This window comes from Camelus bactrianus, chromosome 7 (genome assembly GCF_048773025.1).
Source record: "Camelus bactrianus isolate YW-2024 breed Bactrian camel chromosome 7, ASM4877302v1, whole genome shotgun sequence".
In the NCBI taxonomy this organism is placed as follows: domain Eukaryota; kingdom Metazoa; phylum Chordata; class Mammalia; order Artiodactyla; family Camelidae; genus Camelus; species Camelus bactrianus.
The window spans coordinates 29,142,241-29,163,752 of record NC_133545.1 but is presented as its reverse complement, the minus strand read 5'-3'; the positions used below and the strand labels follow the sequence as shown (position 1 = coordinate 29,163,752).

General features: G+C 45.3%; 2 protein-coding genes across 7 annotated transcripts in view; one reads left to right on the top strand and one right to left on the bottom strand.

The window, feature by feature from the left end:
* ST7 (suppression of tumorigenicity 7) overlaps nucleotides 1–21,512 on the top strand; it is a 294,367-nt gene that overhangs the window by 260,145 nt on the left and 12,710 nt on the right. For all 6 annotated transcript variants that reach the window (XM_045511128.2, XM_045511122.2, XM_045511121.2 and 3 more), the window contains 2 exons: nucleotides 11,663–11,735; nucleotides 20,680–20,755. The gene's annotated coding sequence lies outside the window, so the exon portion shown is untranslated. The remainder of the gene's footprint in view (nucleotides 1–11,662; nucleotides 11,736–20,679; nucleotides 20,756–21,512) is intronic.
* Nucleotides 2,765–21,512, bottom strand: part of WNT2 (Wnt family member 2) — a 42,023-nt gene continuing 23,275 nt past the window's right edge. The window contains exons 4-5 of the mRNA XM_010947619.2: nucleotides 18,607–18,871; nucleotides 2,765–3,552 (exon numbers count right to left, since the gene is read on the bottom strand). Coding sequence (XP_010945921.1) covers nucleotides 3,323–3,552; nucleotides 18,607–18,871 — 495 coding nt within the window. The 3' untranslated portion in view covers nucleotides 2,765–3,322. The remainder of the gene's footprint in view (nucleotides 3,553–18,606; nucleotides 18,872–21,512) is intronic.

Sequence of the window (21,512 nt, the reverse complement as noted above, 5' to 3'; positions counted from 1 at the left end):
AGAGGCTCAGGGGCCTCCAGGTGCCTTGGAAGTAGGTGCTGAGAGGGGACAGGGTAGCAACAGCAGAGGGAGGTGTAGAGGTTACCCACAGAGCTGAAAAAGCCACCCTCCATCATCACTAGACTCAGCTGGTCACTGGGGAACAGCTTCCTGGCTCTTTCCTCTGACTCCCCCTCCCGCGATCCGGGTGCACGTGAACTAAAATGCCGTAGGATGGATCCTTGTGGGATGCTCGCCACAATCTAGTAACACTCATATAAGGGTGAGCAGACAGTCCATGTCTGCCCTGTGCCTCCTCCCCTTCCATCCTGAAGCACCTGTGGTCCCATAACACGCCAGGACTCCCATATCCCAGAAGGGCAAAGAGCTGGGGCTTTTGTGCTTGAGTTTAAGCCATTTAAGGGGATGAACTGGTCTCTCAAGGCAGGGGGTTACCACCTTCAGAGCAGGAACGGCGGTCCAGGATGCTGTAACTAGAATGCACCTTGACAAGGTGTGTTCATAGATACAAAGACTGGTCAGCACCACAGACCTGACCAGTCTGTTGAAGAAAACAAGCCATTTGCTGAGGCTCAAAGTCACAGTCAGACTCTATCTTTATTGAAGAAAATGCCAGTGAACTAGTCAAGATCTCCTACTGTGTGGAACGTTTTCAGATATGGCAGAAAATCAACGGGCATCAACTTGGACCAGAAAACTTCAATTTATAATAAGATTTTTATTGGGAGGGAATCTGCAAGGAGATCTGACCTGAATGGTTCTCTCATTATTTTATTTTGGGTAATTCATGCTATATATTCCCTTAAAAGTCTCAAATAATGAAGAGTTTAGTATCTTTTAAAATCATGAAATATTGATTCTTTACCAGGCTTTAAAGAAAATGAGTTTGAAATGTTCAGCTTTTGAAAAATTGGGAGATTCTTCTCTTTCAGAAGTAAAAGCAGATAAAAATATCTCACTCTCTTATTTCACCCTCCATGTTAGCTGCATCTACTGCCACTTGAGCTGGTTGCCACAGTCCAGTCCCTCGTACAGATGAGAACCACGTGTGCAGGTGTCTGCATGGGCGTGGCTTGTCTCCTTGCTCCTTATCAGGAAGAATGCATTTCAGCATAAAAGGAAAGTCAGATCTAAACATCCCAAGAATAAAACAAACAAATAATGAACGTCCCTTCAGGATGCTAAAATTATTTAGAATCCACTGAGTCAGTTTTGAGACAAAGTAGTTTCATTTAACAGGTAAAGTGCTTAAATTTCTTGAAGACTCTTACAGTGTGATCCTCTTTGTGGGAGTGTTGGGGGTAATGACTGGTATTTTTACACATCCCTTCACCTCTCTTGGTCTGTTCCCCCGATACAGACTGAGGGGAGCGAAGATGTCCTCTCAGATCCTTTCCACATCCAGATACACCCATGGATTTATGATTTCAGAGTTCATCCAATAGGAAAGGGGGCTGATGGCATTGGGACCCCCAAGAGAGCCCCTCCATCCTCCCACAGCAAGTGTCAGTGTTACTAAGACCAGGCTTGCCTGCTCTGCCTCCCACTCGCCCCCCGAGACCCATCTGGGCTCAGAGCAGCTACCATCATGCTCCACTCCCCCCACCCTCTGAATCCATAGAATGAAAGGAAGGAAGAGCCACTTTGGAAAAATAAGACAACTAATTTCAGGATTTTGGAGTGAGGGAAAAGAGACGAATTCCATCATTTTAAAGAAGACTAGGAGGCAAATATCATTATGACAAAGCACTAGAAAGCTGATTTCCATGAGCCTTGGTCTGAATGTCCTGCTCTAAAGCAAGGAAAGAGAACTGAAAGGCCACAGTATCAAAGGGCAAGCAAGCATCCGTGATCTGACCCCAGATGCGTGTAATAACCATCCTGTTGGTTAACGCAGCCCTGTGACGAGATCATGTTTAGAACAGGAACCTAACTGGACAGGAGATGAGAAGTAGCTTCGTGGACTTCACCTTTCTTTCCTTTAATACATCAAATGAAGCAAGCAGCCTCTCCATTTTCCCGGGATGTCGTCTTTTGGCTCATGGCAGGAGCCGGCCACAGTTTGCATGTTGATAGTCCCATAATTACAGCTGGGGCCCTTAAATATAGTCTCTGAATTACGATTGGTTTGCAATATAATACGCTAGGGTTACCAACTTTATAAGCAAGGCTGTGTCATTTGCTTTAGGCTATGGCTTCTAGTCATCTTGGAAGCATCCAGTGAACACAATTAAATATGACAGGTCTTTACAACGTGTGTGAAGGTGGACGGATACTAGCTGATGCCCCTTTGCACACATGGCCAACTTCTTTCAGGCATCTGCTTATGGTAGAGGCTGTCCAGGCATGACCTCGCTCTGGAAACCTCTCGTTCAGCATTTCGGTTGTCATCCCCAAAGTTTCCATTCTCAAAGCCGTTTCAGTTACAAAATTCCATGGGCCACCTGCATCATATCAGATAGGAATTTTATTCCCCCCTTATCTATACAGACACGTTCTCTGACATTCCACTCACTAGGTTACTTTCCTCCATCTTCACCCAATAGCTACAGAATACTGCCAGGTCATTTGTCTTCTTTTTCATTCCCTTCAGATTCTTGGTGATCTCATTCCCTAAAAGGGTCTTTACTTGGAGCAGACAGTAATGCAAAGCAATCACTTTCTGAGGCTTTTGCTCTTGCAAAGATTCCAAACTGGACCAAAGGACAACAGACCCACCTTGTCACATCATATTTTAATATGGCAACAAATGCCTTGAAACACATGCATTTGAAACCTAAAGTTTATTGAAAGTCATTTTTCTCCAGCCAATTACCAGTTACCCCAGAGGTGGTGGCTGCGAAAACCACTTGATCAGGCAAAAGCCCTGCTTGGTCTTTTCAGGAATTAAAGTGAACTCAGTGGGGGTTGATCCTGCTTTCTTTACCCTCCAGAGGGATGTATGGAATTTCTTTACTGTCAACATTTGTTGGAAAACACAGAGGAAGTTCCTTTGGGGCCCTCTTTTTCCCTCTGGCCAACTACTCTAGAAAGAGGAAGTGTCTAGGTGGATGGAGGCAGTGATCTGGGCCCACCCCTGCCCATTCTAACAGCCTGTCATGACCAAGGAGAGGTGTGCTGGCAGTCAGAGAGAATAGGCGATGCTTAATGTGCAGTGTGTGGCCCCAGTCCCTGGGTCCCAAGGGAGGGAGAAGGGGCTTCCGTAGAGACAAAGGCCACGTGCCTTACGAAGCATCTCCCAGAGAGAACCCAAAGGCCAGTGTCCTTGCAGATCTGACGGAGTCCTTGCGGGAGGGGAGGTGGATGGTGACCTCCGCTGGGGTCATGTAGGGGCTGCCCAGTCGGCGCTCTTAGGGGCCTTGCACGTGTGCACATCCAGGGCCTCCAGGCAGTCCTGACAGCGCACAGCACAGCACCAGTGGAACTTACACTCACACTTGGTCATCCGGGTGACGTGGGAGGTGTCATACCCTCTCCCACAGCACATGACTTCGCAGCTGTCCATGCCTCGGGAGGTCAGGTTGCACACACGGCCTGCTGTACCCAGGGAGCCTGGAAGACAAGCCAGGGGGTGTCACTGAAACGGTGTGAGTGGAATACAGTATGCGTCAGGAGGAGAAGAGTTATGAGGTCATCCTCCAGGCTGGAGCCCTGATGCCACCTTACCACAGCCTGGGGCTGTGCCACCAATTCTGTGAGCCCACGCAGCACGTGTCAACCTGGGGGCCAGCACAGCAAGGGCAAGTCCAGGAAGGATGGATGTGCAGCTTTGGATCAGCTTTGGGCACCCTGACTCCAGCACATCCACTTCAAAGTTGGATAGACTTTTTGGATTATCCCTGCCCAGCCTTGGATTGATGAGTCACTGAATGCCAGATCAGAATGAAAGAAGGCTCCGTCCTTGTGCCCTCTTTACTGACCTCGGACCACAGTGAAGAAGCAGTGGCCAAAGTCAGCTCTCTTGGAATCTGCAAGGGTGTGGGACCCTTTAAGGGAGGGGGTTCTGTCTCCCCGGACCTGACTGCACTGGCTCTTGAGAAGGACAAGAGAACTCTGGTTGCTGAAGGGGAGGAGTGGGCATCATTTGGGTAAGACCTTGACGGAGCAACGCCCAGACTGGCTTATCTTTCATGTTTCAGTCTAGTGGTCCATCTAGATATGTGCGAGGCACCTGATTGAATCCAGGATTCTGGGTCTCCAGTGACCAAAACTGGTGTAAAAAACCTGTTGGGGATGACTAGAGGAACACCATCTCAGTTAAGGGGGATGATGTTTGCTAAATGGGAATTCATATTTACATATTTGTTTCTAAAAGAATCTCAAAGATAGGATGTTGTTCTATGTCCAGGGAAGCACCCAGAATTTTTTTACAAGAGCATTATCGGACAACAGAACCAAGTGTAGTGGACATTTCTGGAGCATCTGCTCAGCTTATAGTGATCATTTCTGCTCCTCCCTCCTGCACAGAGCAGGGTGCCTGGTAGCCTCGTTGAACAACATGACCCAAGCTCTGTTGGTGGCAGGTGATGGGACCAGGTGTGGGCACCTGACTTGATCTGGGCCAATCGGGTAGATTTCCCTGAGGCTTTGTGATCTTGATGGGGACGGTATAAACTCCAAGCGTAAACCAAGTATAAACTCAGTAGCCATTGGCAGCGCTGGCGTACCGTGAGGAGGTCTGTGGACAAGAGGTCACAGAGAGACAAGAACGAGGCAGTTGTGCAGAGACAGGATAAGACTTGGAAAGGGAATGCTGCCCAGGTCCTGGACTGTTTTCTTGTCCTGCTTCCATTTCTCTCTGAGGTCTGGCTGCATTCCAATCTTTGGATTCCTAGAGACTCTGTATCCTTACAATAATTTTCTCCTTTTAGCTTAAACCACCCTAGTTTCTGTTACTCACAACTGTCAATCCTAAATAACCAACAAACCTAGAGAAGCTACACTCTTTATTAAAAAAAGAAACAAAAACTTTTATCAGGTTGAAAAAGACAGTGACTTCATTTTCCAGGGCTCCATCATTTAACTAGGAATTTCTCTGTCTTCATAACTCCTCCAGTGCCTCGTGATGGTGTTTATCACCATCCGCCCTGTGTTCCGATTATCTATATACATGTCACGTTGCCCTGCCTGTCAGGAATGACCAGGGAAGCAGCCACATTCAAGTAGGGTGTGGGGTCAAGAAGAGGAGAGGGAGGGCAGGATTTGCTCTGCGTGATGCAGCCACTGACAGCAGGAAGACAGGCAGGGGGATTTTGTAAGGACAGGAAGGATGGCAAAGGGCCGGGGTCAGGGTGGCAGGCGGGTCAGCCAGGGATGGCCCTGAGCCTACATCGTGCTGAAGAAGCAAAGGGTGAGAAGAGACAGCAGCTGGGCCTGGGTTCAGGGCAGCCATGAGGATGGTACTCAGAATTACTGATTGTGCAAAAAGGACTCATTGCCAAATTCTGCCTCTTAACAGGACACATTTATTTAATTCAATAAGCATTTAGTGAACACAAACATGTGTAAGACACTGTGCAGCTCCTTGGGGTTTTGGTGGTGGTGGTGGTGGTGAGGAAATAAAATAATTAGGATTCTATTCTTAGGAACTCATAATATAATGAAGAGAGGTATTTGCACTACTTCAAGGTAACTTCTCCATTTGCTGAGGCCCATGGTAGCCAGCAATAGAGTTTTGTGAAAACATTGCAAAGCTCAAGACAGTAGAGTGAGGTTATTTAGGGCTTGGACGAATCAGGGTTCAGATCCCAGCTTTGCCATGTATCAACTGTGTGACCTTGGGCAAGTTACTTCATCTCATTAAGCTTCAGTTTCCTCCTGTGCCAAATTGGAATTAAAAACAGTTCCTTCCTTATAGGGCTGTGGTGAGGATGGAATGAGATACTGCCTGGAAGTGCCTGGCATAATAAGTGCTCAATAAATGTTAACCATTCATTCACTTAACAAGTGCCTACTACGTGCGAGGCACAGTTTGGGGAGCTAGGGCTGTATCAGTGAACAAAACAAAGATCCTGCCCCTGGGCTGGATGCCATGTGATGCTGGAGAGAGAGATACCTCCAGACGTGAGGGGAGGTGAGGGGGTCGCACCGGCGGGACATGGTGACTAACTGGGTGATGGCTGAGAGGAGGAGAGGAGTCCAGAACGTTCCAGGCTTCTGGCAGGAGGGCCTGGGTTTACGTGGGTGATGTTCTCTAAGATGAGGTCAGGATGGAGATGCAGATTAGATCTTTTGCCCAGAGGTGGGAACCAAAGCCGTGGGTGTGTATGACCCGTAGAGGTGTGAAAAGTGCTCACCTGCCATCTCACAGGCAACTCTGAATTTTTACCTTTTAGTGTTTTGTTTGTAAGCCCTGCACACCAATAAACACCCTTCATGTCCACTGATATGCATTTATCAAAATATAAATACATTACCAGGCTGTTAGGATTCTTCATCCCCTTTTGGGCTGTAGGGCACGGGGGCCAGGCAGGGAGGTCAAGTCTCTCACTCCTGAACCGGGCTGCGGGCCTTTAACTGACAGGGAACTCGGTGGTCTTTCCCCAGCGGCTTGGAAGCCTAAGGAGGTCCACGCTGGTGGTCTAACTCAGCTGCGAAAAACGGTCATGGAGGTTTTTGTCCCCCAAAAGCAGCAAACGGAAGTGGACTCCATCTGAACAGAAGGTTGCTCAGTGAGGTGACCACAACATTGTCAAAACTCAGAGTGGGGCAGACAAAGCGGGAGCTGAACTCAGAAGTGGTTTCAGTAAAGGAGACAAAGACTCTGGTGATGAGATGCCTCAACAGCTCGGGGTTCAGTTCCAGAACTCTGGGGTACAGCGTTAACCCAACACCCCACTCCCCACTGGCCGTCAAACAGGGCGTAATGAGGGCCCAAGAGAAGGAAGATGAGAGGGGTTTCTGAAGGCTGAGGGCCGCCAGGAGCAGTAACGGCCCCTTGGAGGGATCCGCGCACCAGGATGGGGAACTGAGGGGGGAGGATGAGGCTGTGTGGCGATGGACCACAAACTGGCCCTGCTTTGGGGTCTGGATCTCGTTAAATCTCATGACAGACTGCAGGGAGGAAGGGTAGTTTTGACACTTGCTGTCTTTTGAGTAGAATATAGAGCCATTTTATCAAAACCCTGAAGAGTGTTTCCAGAGTGCAGGAGCTACAGGAAACTCATTGGTATTGCTTCCTTTATGGACATTATAGTGAGGACTCAATATTATTGATAGCAATAGGGCCCTGCTGTCTTAGGAGCTTCCCATTAGCCTTTCCAAGACAGAAAACATCACCATTATTCTTAAAATAAAAAGAATCAAGACTATGCATGTATGTGTACTGTGTGTGCATGTGTGTGTGTTGTGGTGTATATATATATGTGTATATGTGTGTATGCATATATATGTGTTTATGTGTATATGTGTAAAATGTTTGTGTTGTGTGTATATGTATATGTGTGTGTATGTGGAGATGTGTGTGTGTGTGTGCTCACATGCTCTTTTTGAAAAGGAGCCACTGAGTTTTGTGATCTAGCCCTTGTTTAGTTATGAATATTTGGGACATACTTTTAGTTCTTTTTTCTAAATAATATACCAACTTATTAATTCACGAGTCACTCAGTAGATGATCTGATAACCCTGCCAAGGCCACAACAAGAGCCCCTGGGGAAATAAAACCAGCTACACTTCGCTTAAGCCCAGAAGGGCCAGTTTTCACATTTTTGAAGCCAGATAGAGCATAGTTCATCCATCCTTTCTTTTCTTCCCGTCCCCCTCACCCCCCCTGCTTCTTTTACATCCTCTTTCTCTCCTTTTTGCTCATAACTGGGGCCAGTATTTATGAAACACATACACAGGCTAGGCCCTGTGATGAACCTCTGTCGGCATTATCTCATTTAACTCTCATAAGTGCCTATAAAGTAGGTACTATTGTCATCACTGTTTTGGAAATGAGGAAATGGAAGGTCGGGGTGGTTAAGTGAATTGCCCAAGATCACACAGCAAGCAGGTGGCAGGGTCAGGATTTGGAGAAGGCCTGTCCAACTCCAGAGAGGGAGCTCTTGACCGCTGTCATCCTCAGCCTCGTGTCCCGCAGGCCCCAGAAAGCAGGCTCACGTGTAACAGTACATGATCATTGCTTTAGCATATTTCCTGTTCTTGCCTTCATTATTTTATCAAATGAAGAACTTGCAAAGATCCTGACATGCCACTCTTTTGGAGGGGAACTTTTCCTCCAGCACAAGATATGCCTTAGACAATTAAGACATCTAAAGTTGTGGGAGAAAGTGAACAGGGCTGGCTGACATGGTGTTTGTAGCTTACACTGCATTTTTCTTGTACTGATAATTCCTGTCACCTTTTTGAGGAGGGAGGCAGACTGATCACTTTGCAACACCAGGATGCGCATCTCTAAAGCGTGTGTGCTCTCAAGGTGGTTCTAATGTATGTCACTGATGTGACCACGACTGAAGACTCTGGGAAGAGCTGTCTCTAAGCAGAACTTTCTGGTTCGGGGAAGCTCATAGCATCAATTTGATCTCACCAAAATGAAGTGACATAGCTTGATCACTTGCCTAACTGCCCTCCAGACTTCTTTCCAAGATTCTCTAAGCCATTTCCAAAAACCAAATTGATCCTTATGGGTCAAATATTTGCATCATACAATATTTACAAAAGCCTGTGTGGCTAGCTCTGAAAATACTTCAAAAAAGAAAATTTTTAAATGTTTTTGAGTAATGGTCCTAATATTAGTCTCCCAACTTGATGTGTTAAAAGGATGAACACATATTTAGATGCTTCTGATTTAACATGTTTATTTAAAAGATTATTTATATTGTATTAGACTGTTTTCTCTTACTATGCTTTGATTTATTCAGTTTACTTAACAGAAGTGACAAGTTGGAAGCTTTTTCCCCTGACTTCCCTTTGCTTTAGGTTTGTGAAGTGTGCCCAGATGTGCGGCTGGCCTGGGTTCAGATCCCAGGCCCCAGACAGAGTGCCCCACCTTCTAGTATCCTCACACCACGCTGTCATCAGATCATCTACCTAGAGTCTATGTCTGTAAGACTTGGGCCATCTGTACCCAGGGGAAGGTGTGGGTTCCAGCTAGAACCCCACAGGTGTTGTCCTCGCCTGGACTCACACAAGAGCTCACGTATGTGTGGGGAAAAAGGATGAAGAATCAGAGTTTCTATATCCCGTAAGTTTGGGACCACATAACTCACCTTTGGTGGGGCAATGCTGAGGGAACTTTACAGAATCAAGCATCCCATCCCTGGAGCTATAAAATTAATAATGGAGTCAGGGTTCCCAGTGTGAAAACATTTCTGTCTCCACTGACATGCATCTTCCTGACAGCAGAGGAGGACAGAGGGCTTTTGCTAATAGTTCCCAGACCCACAAGTCTGGGACCTGAAGGAAGGGCGCTCTCTCTCCCTCCATGGATGGGCCTGTATCTTTGGAAATTCCTGCCACTCCCGGCTGACAGAGGCCCATATGTTGACCATTAGGGCATAAAGCAAGATTCACTTAAGCCCGTCATCCAATAGGCTGTTTCTCCTCTGGTTGACTTACACGTTGTCATTCACGATGCAGATTTATCGAGGGAAGAAAAGAATGTTAAAAAGCAAATGTTAGACCCCGCACATTCATCTACTTGGAAGGCTTCCCCTTCCTCACACTAAGGTTTGCAAAGCTAAAGTGAGGAAAGGCAATGTCTCTCCACTTATCTCAGAGGATTTTATTCCACATTTTCATAATAAGTAGGAAAGGTTTGACTGGCACAGGAAAGCATGTCCCATTAAAATAGCAAATCCTCTCCTGGAATTAAAGTTGTTGAGGTCCAGCTCTTCAAGGTTTTCCACATCTGGCACTAAGTAGCCTACCCCAGTTTATTTCCCACTGCCCTCTACCTGCACCCTCTGATCAGGCCATCTCCTCGCTGTCCCACCGAAGTGACTTTCTGATGTCACAGCCGTGTAGACTGTTTGCTCATAAGCGTTACTCTCATCTGCTGCACTGGACTTTCCTCTCAGTCCTTTAGATCGAATGTCTTCCCAACCTTCAAGACTCCAGCCTGCTTTGGCACCTTTCACAGAGTGCTCCCTGTCCACTCCTTGCTCATCTCAACCGCCTTCCTAAGTCCTGTAATGTTAGCGCGTCGGGCATCAGGGCTCATATACTCTTGTGAAATGTTTGATGATTTATCTTGCATCTTGCTCCCAAGGACAGAGTTAGGTCTTATATTTCTTCTACATACTGCATAGTGCTCAGGTGGGCAACATGTGTTTCCCGATTTATTAAATATTAAATTAAAAGCAGTATCTTAAAAATTAAGATTAGCCTTCCCTTGCCAAATAAGGGCACACTTCTCCAGGGAGGGGCCACCCAACCCCGCAGGCACTGTGGTGAGAAGAGACTAGCTAAAAGCCTGGTTTCTATTCAAATTATCTCACTTGACAAATAGAGACTATATACAAGAAATGTGGCACATTTTTGAATCATAGAAATTCAACTTAAGAAATTCAACAACTTGAAAGAGTTTGTGGCATCAAGTTCAGGTTCTGTTACTGCAAACTTAGAGTAAAATTAATGAACAAGTCATTCATTCATTCATATATTAAATCATAGGAACCTTAGGAATTTCTAGGTGAAACACATATCTTGAGAGACCAAGAGAATTTGTCCATAACCACCCAACTGGTGATCGGTAGAAGTAGCAATAGGCAGCAAGAGGTAGCACCAAAGTAATAGGTAGCAGAATGCAGGGCTCTTTGTGTGAAATTTGCATATTTTAAAAAGGGGATTTATCACAGCACAAAATAGGTTTCATGAGGACAAATAGATTATTTTAAAGAACCTTAACATTCTTTTGTTTACGACATATTATTATGGTAATTAAAATGCATTTTTACTATTTTCAAAAAAATAAAGGATGTCTGGTAAATTCTTTGTTGTTAGTAGTTAAAATTATGTCAAAGACTTCAAAATAAGAAAAAAATTTTTTCTGAAATTTTCTTTCTTTTTGAAAGAAAAAAATTCTTTTAAAAAATTTTCATAAATTCAATCTGATTGCCATTGTCAATTAATTCAAATTAGGGTACTTTTTAGTGTATCTTAAAAATGTAGAAATTCTAACAATCTATATTCTGAAAAGCAATGTAGATTTACAGATCGTGCTTATAACATAAAATAGCATTGAATGTAAAAAGTATTTTGCTTATGTTAACAATGAAATCAGTTGACCTACCCAGTAATCCCACTGGTAACAGTAAATTTAAAAGGCCCCCAAAGAGTAAAAGAACTGAGTATTTGGTGGTGGCTAAAAGCAACAGATAGAGTCTGCTGGTACATTTATTTGAGACCTTTTTATCTCATCCAGGGAAATGGGCAGCCAGAAATATCTTAAGCTCTGTAAATGCCCCACTAATGCACTTGGATATAGGAAAAATCCATTTAACACTTAACTAAGCTTAAATGGGAATTTTCATAGGCTGTGTATTATAAGGTAATCAGTGATGAGTGAAGATGTGCTTAGTAGTTACCTGTCAAAAAAACCCCAAGTTATTTTTAAGCTATGACACTACACCAGCATGAGAACCCAGCTAATATGATGAGCATATTTTATGTCATTTATAACTTGCCAATCAATTCAGTCCAACATGTGTTTATATCCTAGGTCAGGGGCCCAGTGGTGAACTGACAGTTTAAGTTCCTGCCATCATGGAATCACAATCCAGTGGGACAGACAGGTAACAAAGATTTAAACAAATTAACCAGAACACGTGCTGTAAGTGAAAGAACAAGGCTCTCTGAGATAGTTCGTCGATACATTTTAAGAGGACCTGCTGGTGGGCCAGATATGGAAGTGAGACAGCAGTGTAACAAACAGCTTGTGGGCTTACGGCTTGACTGATGGAGTGGATGGCTGAGCCTTTTCTGAGAAGGGGAAGCCCAAGGAAAGCAGGTTTGGGGAAAAATCAAGGGACAAATCAAGAGTTCAGGCGATAAAAGTGTGAGCCATCTGAGTGGAGCTGTTCAGCAGGGAGTCGGATACAAGAGGAGGAGAGAGGACACAGATGAGATCTGACATCTTGTTTAACGCCATAGCAACGGAGGAGGCCACCCTGGAGAAAGCACAGAGGGACAAAAGAGGAGGGCTCGGGTCGGCCCTGAAGATCTTCAAACTTTATAAGTAGACGAGGAGACACTAGCAACTGAAATTGAGAAATACCAGCTAGCTATTGGGGCAGGAGGAAAATCAGGAGGATGTGGTGTTACAGAGGTCGAGGAAACAGTAGTTTAGGGAGGGACAGGCTAATTGCATTATATACCACTAAAAGTTTGGAATGACAGTCCACCAGAAAGTAATTAATTATACAACATAATCAATGATTATCTATAAAAATAGTGACTTAAAAGCCCACCAATACATTTTTCATATTATTCTCTCCTGTGCTGTCTTAGCACTTTTTAGATATCAGTTCATGAAATTGCTATAATAAATCTCAACACAGAAAGGGATGACTTATTCTTTCATTTCTAAAGTGGCAAATGGAAGGTAAAACCTTGTGATAGAGCAGTGGAGTGAGGACTGAAACTTACGAACACCGCATTCCTGCCCAGGCTGGGGAGCACCCAACCTGTGTCCCACTGCCCGTCACCCACCTGGCTTGTCTGCAAGGACCAGGAGGCCTGTGAAGCCACAAGTGCAAGGACCAAGTCTGTCCACCTCATTTCTGCATTCCTGGGGCTTATTGTACCTTCTGGCATATAGAAGGGACTTAATAAATATTTGTTCCATGAAGACACGAGGGACCTAAGATATCCTGGTGGGAACTGTACGTTTAGTATGAAAATAAGGCCGACCTGCTGCTATTGGCTGACACGTTCCCTTGTTTTTAGTCAAGTCACAGTCACAACGTTCAGAGGTTCTGCAGACCAGACCACACCTCAGGGCAGGTCTGGGACACCAACCTCTGTAAACCATGGTTGGAGGTGTGTTCCCATGGCTACCGAGCTGTTTTCTAAACGTGATTGACGTGGGAAAAAACCTGTGACACCTGAGTGCTTAACATCATTCACAGTCTGCAGCTGTCAGCCAAGCACGGTATCCCCTAATTTTTGAGAAAGTTCACTTTACACAATTTCACTCTTACAAAAGATCTACGTTAGTTCCTGCTTTTGCTAACTGGAAGAAATCCAAAGAGAATTTTTGCTTTTATACAAAAAGGTGAAAAGTGAAAATAGCGTTTAGTGTTTGTTCTTGCAATGAGCTACTTACTGTAGGGGCAGCTCACCCCCTGAGCTGCAAGAGTGGCCCCTTCCCCAGGAACTGCACTCACCATCACAACATCAGGCACTATAGCTTTGAACTGGGTCTGTGAGCATCTGTGCTTTATCTTGATTTATTTTGTGCATCTGTTGCAAGATGTGTCCTACGGTAATCACTTCGCTTTATGCCATTTCGGCTTACAGAAGGTTCATAGGAACGCCCTACTTCCAGACAGTGAGGGAAACCTGCATCGGGCTTTCAGCAACAAGTTAAACAATAGTTGAACTCCATTTGCTTTTTGAACTTGACTGGAGAAGAGGTGAGGATTGCTTGCTTTCTACAGTCGGAGAGGAGACCTCAGGGTGACCTCTGGCCCAGGTCAGGGTTTTTACAAAATAACTAGTGAAAGTGGCCTGTGATTAGGTGCAGACACTTCTCTGGAGAGGACAGCAGCATTCCTGAGTTAGAGATGAACCTATCTCTACCTTAAGGGCTTCTTTGATTTACAGATGCCTGGGGCAATAACCACGGTAGATAACCACAGAACCACCCACCCTAGAAAGCCCAGTTCCTCGACCTGGCCTCCAGTTTGGCCTGCAAAATGTCACATGCACGGCATCACTCGGCTGTACCTACTCCGGGGAGTATTTATAGTTGAACATCAGAGCACTCACCTTCATCAATGGAAGATGAGGGGAAAATGTCTTCTGTGGTGGTTTTTACCATAAGAAAATCTTTCTTAATCAGTTTTTGAGCTTACCATTTCTTAGGAACAATTGAAGACATTAACACCCTTGAAAACTTAAAGGGCTTGTAATTGAAAGGAGCTTCCAGGCAACCTGAGCTCAGTGTGAGTGAAGTCTCTCCGCCTTCCACCTCCTTGCATTGTGGACACCTCATCCCATTACGTTCCATGTCCTCCGGCTGCCTCTTTATTACACAGCCCTGCCAGTCACCACCCTTCCTCCTTACATTTCAGGAATTGAGAAAAGTATAGATTTTTGTTTTGGTTTTTTATTTATTTTGTTTTGTTTACCACTCACAGGCCACGGAATCTTGGGCAAGTTAACTTTTCAGAGCCTCAGTTTCCTTCTCTATAAATGTGGGTGATTGCTATGCGGATTCAGAGAAAATGCACAAAAGACTTGTAGCCCAGGGTCTGATTCTCAGGAGGAATTCACCCAGGGTTCCCATCACCTTTCCTCGCTTGGGGTCTGGCTCTGTCCTCGCCCAGGAATACCCTGGGGTCTTGAATCACCCTTCTGCAATTCTTCTCACCCAAATTCACTAGTCTTGGTATCATTATTTCAGGACTTCACTAACGGCCTGACTTGATGATTTCCGTCAAGCTAAATCCAGTGGGAGCTTTGATGGTAGAAATCATTTCAGTGTGCTACTCACTGAAAGAGGGTTCCAGAAAATACAGGGCTTTAATGTGAAAGAACACCCTCTTACAATGGGTAAGTAAGGGCAGGGTTATGTTTGAGTGACATTTATTTAGAGCTCCTCAAATTTAAAAAAATACTTATTTTCCTTTGTAAGAGATCAAGTATTAAAAAAAAAAAAAAAAGTCTCCCTGGAATTCTTCTTACCTAATACTTACAGAAAAATCAGGAACCTTGGACTACCTAAATCATGGATTTTTCAAATTTTGATGTCTTGCGTTTGAAAAGTATACAGGATGTTGGGAAAAATCCCTGAGATTCTGATTCAATAGGTCTCTGAAGAGGCCCTCACTTTGGAAAATAGTGGACTAGACCTGCAGACTTTACCCACTCCACAAACCAAAATGACAAAACAAGCCAGCTCACTTCAGTCAAATTATGAGCAGATCTAAACAGGAAGCAGGTGCTGACCAGCAAGAGTAAAATCTGCTAATTCCAAATATCTGTTACTTGACAATATTCAACCTGCTCACCACCACTGCTTTTCCAAGTGCTGGCAAGGAGAAGGCGCCCAGTTGAACATTAAATATACACGATACTTTTTAAAAAAGAAAAAAAACCCACAATACAGCAGAGTGAGTGATTTGAGATGTAATCTAAGGAAAAGTTAATATCAATTCTAATGGAGAATGTGAATATATATATATATGTCATTTGATTTAAATTTTATTGCAACCTTCAGACTTATTTTAGAGCCCAGATACCTCTGATGGTAACCTATTTCTAACATGTTCCATTTACCAGAAAACAGGCCCTTCCTGATATAGTGAGATCCTAGTGAAGGGGGAGTCCCCACGGTGATGTCCTCACTCGAGGTACGCATGCTGGGTGCCTCTCTAGCGTAGACCAGAGGATGCTAGAGCTCAGAGGAGGAATGCCACCGAGTTAGATGCAGGAATAGCCCCTTCTCCCAGGTCCCGGACTCTCACATCTCCCTGTCTCCACAATTAGAAGTTACGAGCTACTCCAGGAAGATTCTGAACTGCACAGTTTGACTGACTTGCTAGAGTGCATACTACAGAAGTTTCCAGTAGAAAGTGGCCAGGAGGAAGCCTTGTCTTTACACAGACAAAAGCCCTCAGCAACTACACGGGTTGAAGGAGGCTGTCTCGAGGCAAATCTGCATCTCATATGCGTGCTGGTTGTACATGCTATTTGTCCAAATATGAACAGTGAAAAAATACTGTCACCATTCCAAACTTTTTTCTACATCTCAAACATCCTGAATCATATTTTCACTAAAACAACCATCTGATAGTCAACAGAATTAAAAAGAAATACTGCAGATTTTCATGGATGACTTTGGCATTTTCCCAGGCTTAGCTAAAAAGGGCATTAAATATAGTTCGCACAATTTATGAATGATCTAGGAACCTTAGCGAAAATCTGATCTGAAACAATGGAACTGGCTACTTAAAAAAAATAAGATAACAAGATGGCTCCTGGTTAATCAATACCAAGCCAGAACCAAATTTATATCTTTTTCAGTCAGATAAATAAGCTAAAATGAGCCTAAAGTAGAACAGAAATAAAATAAGAGAGTGAATAAAGGATATAGCCCCCCTCAGAAAGTCCCCACCTGCAGCGGGGTGCCTCGTGGCTGGTGCATTTGGAAGTGGAGTAAAATGGTTACACGGGTGGAGAGACTCAGGTTCAAGTCCCTGCTCTACCTCTTACCAATCAAGAGTCCTTGGGCGAAATCCATAACCTGTCTGTCAGAGCCTCAGTCTCCTCTCCCACTGGGTGAGATAATAACATACCCACACTATTCACTGAGAGAATGTAGCTCAAGCCCTAACATGTGGCAGGTCCTGCAGCTATGTCTGCTATTTTAGGATCAAGAAACAGAACTGTGCTCTAATACAGGAAGTAGGGAGAGCAAAGTGTGCAAAACTAACTTAGTATCCCGAAGAGACAGCAAGGATCAGAGCCAGCACCTCCTCTGTGGGGAAGGGAAAGTGAGGTCTTTATTTCAGTGACTACCTAGGAGGTAGTTCAATGTCATAAGCGTAACTGTTTGCTACACTGTGCAAAGTGCTTCAGTTCAAACAACCAGAGAAGACATCCTAGGTCAGCAGGTCCTCTTACATTTGAAATGAGGTTTCTGCTTCCCTGGGCCTTCCACAGACACGCCCTGGGAGAAAGGTAGGGCTGAGCTAAAGTGTCTGGGTCAGGAGCACAGGCCGTAGGGTCAGACAGCTGGATGCCGGTCCCCTCCAAGAACAACGAGATCTGAAGCTGGTGATTCACTTTTCTCATCCATACAATTGGGATGATGATACCTAGGGCTGCTTATCTGCTCTCAAAAAATCAGATGCGAATTTGGTTCTTGGTGGGTGTTGATCAACCAGGAACCACCCTCTTCTTAATCATTTTTTTCCTTTCTTTTCTTTTCTTTCTTTCTTTCCTTTTTTTTTTTTTTTTTCAGTAATCAGTTCCAGTGGACTGATGTCATAGGGCGGCTCTAAGGATTAAATAAGACCATGTGTGCAATGATCTTAGCCCAGTACCTGGCACACAGGAGGCGATACGTAGTTCCTAAAATGACCCTGATGTTGTCGCCCCAATGTCTGTCTGAGGAGCCTGATGTTAAGCAACTAGTTGATGGCAGTGAGGGACCCAGGCCTCTGGGACAGTCCTGTATCGACACCCAGGTTTCTTGGGGATTCTGCTGAAACTCTGGCTTGACAGGTAGGATGACTTGTTAGAGGTCCCCAAGCATGTGAGGAATGCAGCAGGGCACAGCATCTGGCCCTTTCGCTCAGCAGTTATTAATCCAGAGGCTGCATGTACAGACTCGCTCCAGTGCTGCAAAGAACTAGCTCATCAAACCGGGAAGGGAATTCAACCACTCGGGGACAAAGAAGAGGCTCTGGACATCTTGCGACAGTCCCTGGTAATCCTGCCTCTTAGTCAACCCTATGTTAGGAGCTGCTGATCTCTGCACTGTTTTACTGGTTCCTTTGCAATTACTTTGGAATGAAAAACAAACTCAGAATTTGAATTCGAGGATGTTTTTCCTGGTAATGAATTCCCTTGCCTTCTGCTAAGTCTGAGAAGTTGGCTTGAGCCAAGTTGGCTGTGGGCTCTCCATCACCTCCTATCCACTGAGACTTGTACTCATTCTGATTTTGTACCGGAGTCTTTGCACAGACTGTGCTAAGCCTGGAGTTCAGTGCTAACCAGGAGGGGTGAGAGGCGGAGAAAAGCACAGGGATAAAGCCCTCAGGTGGCAACAGCTGTGCTGAGGCTGACGGAGCTGCTCTCTGAGTGAGTTCAGGACAGAGAAGGTACCGTAGGCAAGGGAAGGGTGTGGCTTTAATAAACGAAGTGCCTCTTACGCAGCCCTCATCCACTGCTCACTGACAGCTGAGCCAGTGGGGATGAATTCTTGCTTTCAAGTATTTGGCAACTTCTGAGCACACTGGAAAGAGCAAGGGAGTGTGAAGTATGGCGGATTTCAGAACAGGGCTAACTGAAAGCCCTGGGACCCCCTTCCTCAGCCACAGAGGTGGGATTTAAAGGGGAAGATACATTGCAAAGCTGTCCTCTCAGCGACAGGATCACAGGGAAGGTGCTGGTTGTGTACCTCAGTCCACTAATTAGAATTCTGTCCAGGCTAAAGAATTTTGCTAATCTGCACATTTTAACTTTTTGCCATGTACATTCTTGTTGGGCTCCCATTTCTCCAGAATCTGTACGTTATCAACTGGTTCCTCCAGTTGCTTAGAAGAACTCTCTGTGCACTTTGAATATGAATTATAAAGAACTTGAGCTTTGAACCTGAAGGCAGTAGGCTGCACTTATAAGATTGGCAGGCAAAAAATACCAAACTGCATGTAAATTGTGGCGTGCTGATTGTTAGAAGAATTAGGGGCTGTGAATAAAGTATTTTGAACTTACCTGCATCTCGGTCCTTGATACAGTAGTCTGGAGAATTCTCAAAATACACGAGGTCATTTTTCGTCGGCTTTTTAAACCTCTTGTTAGCCACAGTGAAACCAGTGCCATCCTGGTTCATGACGACCTGGATGGCCCCGTTGTACTTCCTCCAGAGATAATCGCCCGTTTTCCTGAAGTCGGCCATGGCCAGCCAGCAGGTCCTCAGAGTACATGAGCCGCTCACGCCGTGACACTTGCACTCCTGCTTTAAGAATCGCTTTACAGCCTGTGGGAGAAGATGGGCAAGTTCAGTGGAGGTGGATTCCAGGGCGTGACACGTTGCCACTACTTTCCTTACCTCTGAGCAATCAAGAAGTGACTGAAGACCCAGGATCCTGGGACTCAGGACTGGGAGATGTGGGGGGGATACTTGCAGGTCCCTTCAGCCACACCACACTGACTGCAGCAGGTGGGGCAGCGAGCGGAGAGTGGAGGGGTGAACCCTGCCTCCCTATGAATGTAACAAAAGCCTCACTAATTTGAATTTACTGGGGTGCAGGGCCAGTTTGAAGAGTGAGGGAGTGAATTAGATTATTTTCTAAATAAATATAACTGTACTATATTGAAAATGTATACTATTAGTCAAATTAACAAAGTAATTGCTAAGCCCGTTTTCTTTCCATACACCATTAGTAGTGGTCATTCCTATGTTTGAGGTGCTTTCCCTGTTCCAGGCATTGTGCTAATGCTTTCTACACTCTCTCTTGATTTATTTGTTTTGCAGATGATTGAGGATCAAGAATTGCAGAGGTTAAAGCACTTGTCCAAGGTTACCTAGCTGGTATAGGACAGTCAGGGTACACTGGAAAGTCAGTTGGTGACCCCAAGAGTGACATTAAATTTGGGAGATTATCACTCAACTCTGGCCAAGTTATTCAGCTTAGATGACGGGGCTGAGCTTGCATTATTCTTTCGTAGAAAGCAAGCAAAGGCAAGTGGGACAACCCCCTCTTGGCTAACTCCTAGCACAGGGACACCTTTTGCTTGGGCTGTGAGCATTGGACAGGGAACGGCTCCCATGGACCCTGGAGCTGTCCAGAGAAACTCCTGCTTTTTGGTTGTGGGACTAGCCAGCAGACCTGTGCCATCCTCAAAGCGATTTTGTGAGTTATCTCACGCAGGGCCAATTCTCCTTGGCTCCCCTAAGTGAAGAGAGTTCTTGGCACTCATGGTCCTCACCAGCAAACTGAGCTGCTGTTCCTCCCATTTCACGAATGAGGAAACAAAGGATCAAGGAAGTAAGATGATCAAGATCCTGGGCTAGGGTGTGGAATGGCCAGATGCAAACCCAGACTCTGACGTCTTTCCAACTCACAGGATGTGCAAATAAATGGACTTCTCTAAAGTATTTTCTAGAGCATATAGTCTAACTAAAAACCTCCCCATGTTCCCTTTTTCTTATGATTCACTACTTTCACAAGGGTCATTTTTCCTAGCCAACAGTTAAAATTACTCTCTTGTTCAGGCAATCAGTTTTCCAAATTATTAAAATTTTAAAAAAGGTTTTTGTTGCTCATAGATCACAACCGACAATTAGGGGATCCCCACTGTGACACTCAGGAAGGCTATGGGGGAGACCAGCCTTGAAGGTCTCACCAAGTCTGCACCTTTGGTCCTTGGCTTGGTCTCGGAGCAGTGGAGGAGAAACCTGCCTTCTGAGGACCCCCATCCTCTCCATCAGCATGTCCAAGACAGAGGGTATCTGGGGTGGGGGATGTAGGCAGAGGGAGCAGTGACCCCTCTCGACGACATTACCCAAGGTGGTACCAGGAACAAAATTCTTAGGTAACACACTGAGAGAAATATTTCTAAGAACATGGAGGTGGTATTTTGAATCCTTCTCTGCCCACTCCCTGAGATTCCGGTATAGCTGGTCTGGGTGTGGGATACAGGTGGATGGCTCCAGCCCGTAGCCCAGGTGGGGCTCCCTGCAGCACCAGCACCCTCCCCACTAGAAATCAATATTCCAGGCTGCCTCTCCCTCCCCAGGGCCTCACTTGGGATAACTTTGTCCTGGTTTTGCCTCTTCCACAGACTCAGTTTCCAACCAACGCTAGAGGAGAACCAAGTGTATGGAAATGTTCATCGTTCCAGAAAGTCGGTCCCACAAGTAAGTCACTCTAGAGCTGAAAGGAGCCAAGACAGCATGGTGGCTCCATGGCTGTGAATTCACTCATCTCCTTCCGGGATTGGGTCTTGGTACCACACGTCTCCTGCTCTGCCCGCCATGGAGGACTGTGCTCTGTTACATTTAAAATCTGTCCTCTTAGCATGAACCAGCTTTGCGAGGAGAAGGACAGAGAAGGAAGCAGAAGGAATGTCATTTGTTTGGTTCTCCAGGTCGCAGGGATCTGAGCATCTTTAGAATGAATTGCTTTTCTAGAATGACACTCCTCCATGTGCCGCACCCTGCCCCTGTATCTACATCCCAGGTGTTTGGTATGAGGCTCACCGGGCAACCTGGACAGCAGGCCTCTGCCACAGCCACACCCCTAGGAGGGCCCTCTTAACCCCTCACTCCACCCCATTTGGGTCACCCATCCAGGAGCTTTCCATCCTAAGATCTCAGCGGAGCCACACAGAAATCACTCCATGCCAAGTGCTTGGGAACGGACTATGAATGCTCATTCCTCAAAGCTTTTTCCTTTAAAGGCTGGGTTATTTACATAAGTAACTTTTCTAGCTTTAGAAATAACAGGAACTATTACTTCCGTCTCTTTGTAATACTAAATTTCCAGGTTGCAAAGTTCAAAGTTGGTATTTTTATATGGTTAACTGAAGGGTTTGCACATTAACTTAAAATTGGATCTTAAAAATACGCCTTATGAATCCTTATAAACACATGTGGCAGTGGTACACCCTGTGGA